General features: G+C 41.5%; 1 protein-coding gene across 1 annotated transcript; it reads left to right on the forward strand.

Moving 5' to 3' along the window:
- The first annotated feature begins 959 nt into the window (after positions 1-959).
- Positions 960-1,665, forward strand: LOC127107902 (endoribonuclease Dicer homolog 3a). Its single transcript, XM_051045251.1, has one exon. It carries the CDS (start codon positions 960-962, stop codon positions 1,461-1,463), a length of 504 nt encoding a protein of 167 aa, XP_050901208.1. The 3' UTR covers positions 1,464-1,665.
- The last annotated feature ends 397 nt before the right edge of the window (positions 1,666-2,062 follow it).

The raw sequence follows: 2,062 nt of genomic DNA on the forward strand, positions 1-2,062 counted from the left end.
CAAAAGTATGATGCAGCAATTCAGCTTTGTGACCAGAGTCTGAATCTTGCAGAAAAGAATTTTGTCTTGGCAAACAGTGTGAACAATTCCATGCATAATAGTTACTCAAGTGTAAAAATGTGGAGATGGTCATTTATATCTAAGTGTTACTTTCGTTTGGGGGAAGCTTGATGCATCACTTAATGTTATTGAAAAATTACAGCAAACAGCATCTGCCAATGACAAGTGTGGGATTGATAACATTGAGGAGTTGCTGTCATTAGCTGCCACAATACAAGAACTTCTAAATCACAGGACAAAAGCAGTACATTTGACCAAGTTTTTTTTGTAATGCCAAAATCAAGACGTGGTCTTTTAGATGAATATACTACATCTGTTTCTGCTCGCAAAGGAAGAGGTGTTGTCAACATCAAATTGCCCCATCAAGGTTCTGCTTGTGGAATGAGCTATGAAGTCCGTGAAGTCGATTTTAAAGAATTTCTATGCATATGCAGTAGCAAAATTAAGGTTGACCAAGTTGGACTTCTTGAAGATGTTAGCAGTTCTGTTTACGCAAAGACTGTTCAGTTGCTCCAGGATTTGAAATCAGATGGAGAAATAGTACAGACTTCAAACCCTTACGCACCAGTACTACCGGCTACTGCATCTGGACGTGATTCCACATCTCCCCAAGTGGAACCATTTCAATATCCTAAGAAACATGAAGGACATTTATCTGCCAAGACAATGGGCTGTTCGTAATTCAACCCTAAATAAGCTTGGAATAGATCGTAAATTACAGGGATATATTCGAGACTCCGCATTCGAACCGCGTCGTTGGGTTGCTCCTGGACAAGACGCTATACACACTGCTCCTTGTGGTTGTGGGTTGGAAACCCTAGAGGTTCCTTTTGACACAGTTCATTACAGAAGATCCACAGGTTGTGGTTGGGAAGTTGTGTGACAGGGGTCACCGCTGGATGTGTTCAAAGACTATTGCTGACTGTGTTGAAGCTCTTATAGGAGCATACCGCGCTGGTGGTGGATTGATTGCTTCACTTCACGTGATGAAATGGCTTGGAATTGATTCGGAACTTGAACTATCCATGGTTGAAGAAGCCATTGCTGCTGCATCTCTACATACATATAAGCCAAAAGTAAATGAGATTGCAAGCCTGGAGACAAAAATTGGATACGAATTTTCTGTCAAGGGACTCTTAGTGGAGGCAACCACACATTTATCTGAGACAGAACATGGAACTGGCTGCTACTATGAGAGGCTTGAATTCCTCGGTGACTCGGTGTTGGACCTTCTCATCACATGGCATCTATATCAGAGTCACACTGAAATTGATCCGGGAGAGCTGACTGATTTGCGTTCTGCTTCTGTCAATAATGAAAGTTTTGCTCAAGCTGCTGTTAGACGTAACCTTCACCCGCACCTTATGCATAGCTCAGGATTATTACAAGGCCAAATATCATAATATGTGAAGGCCATTTCTGAATCAGAAGACAACACTGTATCACTCCCAGGGTTTAAAGCTCCCAAGGCGCTTGGAGGTCTAGTTGAGAGTATCGCAGGAGCTATACTAATTGATACGAAGCTCGACCTCGATCAAGTGTGGAAGGTTTTCAATCCTCTGTTATCTCCCATTGTTACTCCCGACAAACTTGAACTGCCTCCATTGCGTGAATTAAATCAATTATGCAACTCTCTCAACTGATATTTTGTTTGGATTAGTAAAGGATATTTCTCGCTTTCGGCCTGATCTCAAGTTGCTGATATCAAGTGCTACATTTGATGCAGAAAAGTTCAGTGATTACTTTGATTCTGCCCCAATACTCAAGATTCCAGGGAGAAGGTATCCGGTTGAAATACACTTCACAAAAGCCCCAGAAGCTGATTATTTAGATGCAGCCATTGTCACATCACTTCAAATCCATGTTACTCAACCTCCTGGAGATACATTGATATTTCTTACTGGTCAAGAAGAAATTGAAACGGCTGAAGAAATCTTGAAGCACCGAACCAGAGGCTTAGGGACTAAAATTACCGAATTAATTATATGTCCTACATATGCCA

This window comes from Lathyrus oleraceus, chromosome 1 (assembly GCF_024323335.1).
Source record: "Lathyrus oleraceus cultivar Zhongwan6 chromosome 1, CAAS_Psat_ZW6_1.0, whole genome shotgun sequence".
Classification (NCBI taxonomy): Eukaryota; Viridiplantae; Streptophyta; class Magnoliopsida; order Fabales; family Fabaceae; genus Lathyrus; species Lathyrus oleraceus.

Bases quoted from the DNA above. Each gene is read 5' to 3' on its own strand.
- LOC127107902 (XM_051045251.1), top strand. From the start codon at position 960: ATGTGTTCAAAGACTATTGCTGACTGTGTTGAAGCTCTTATAGGAGCA.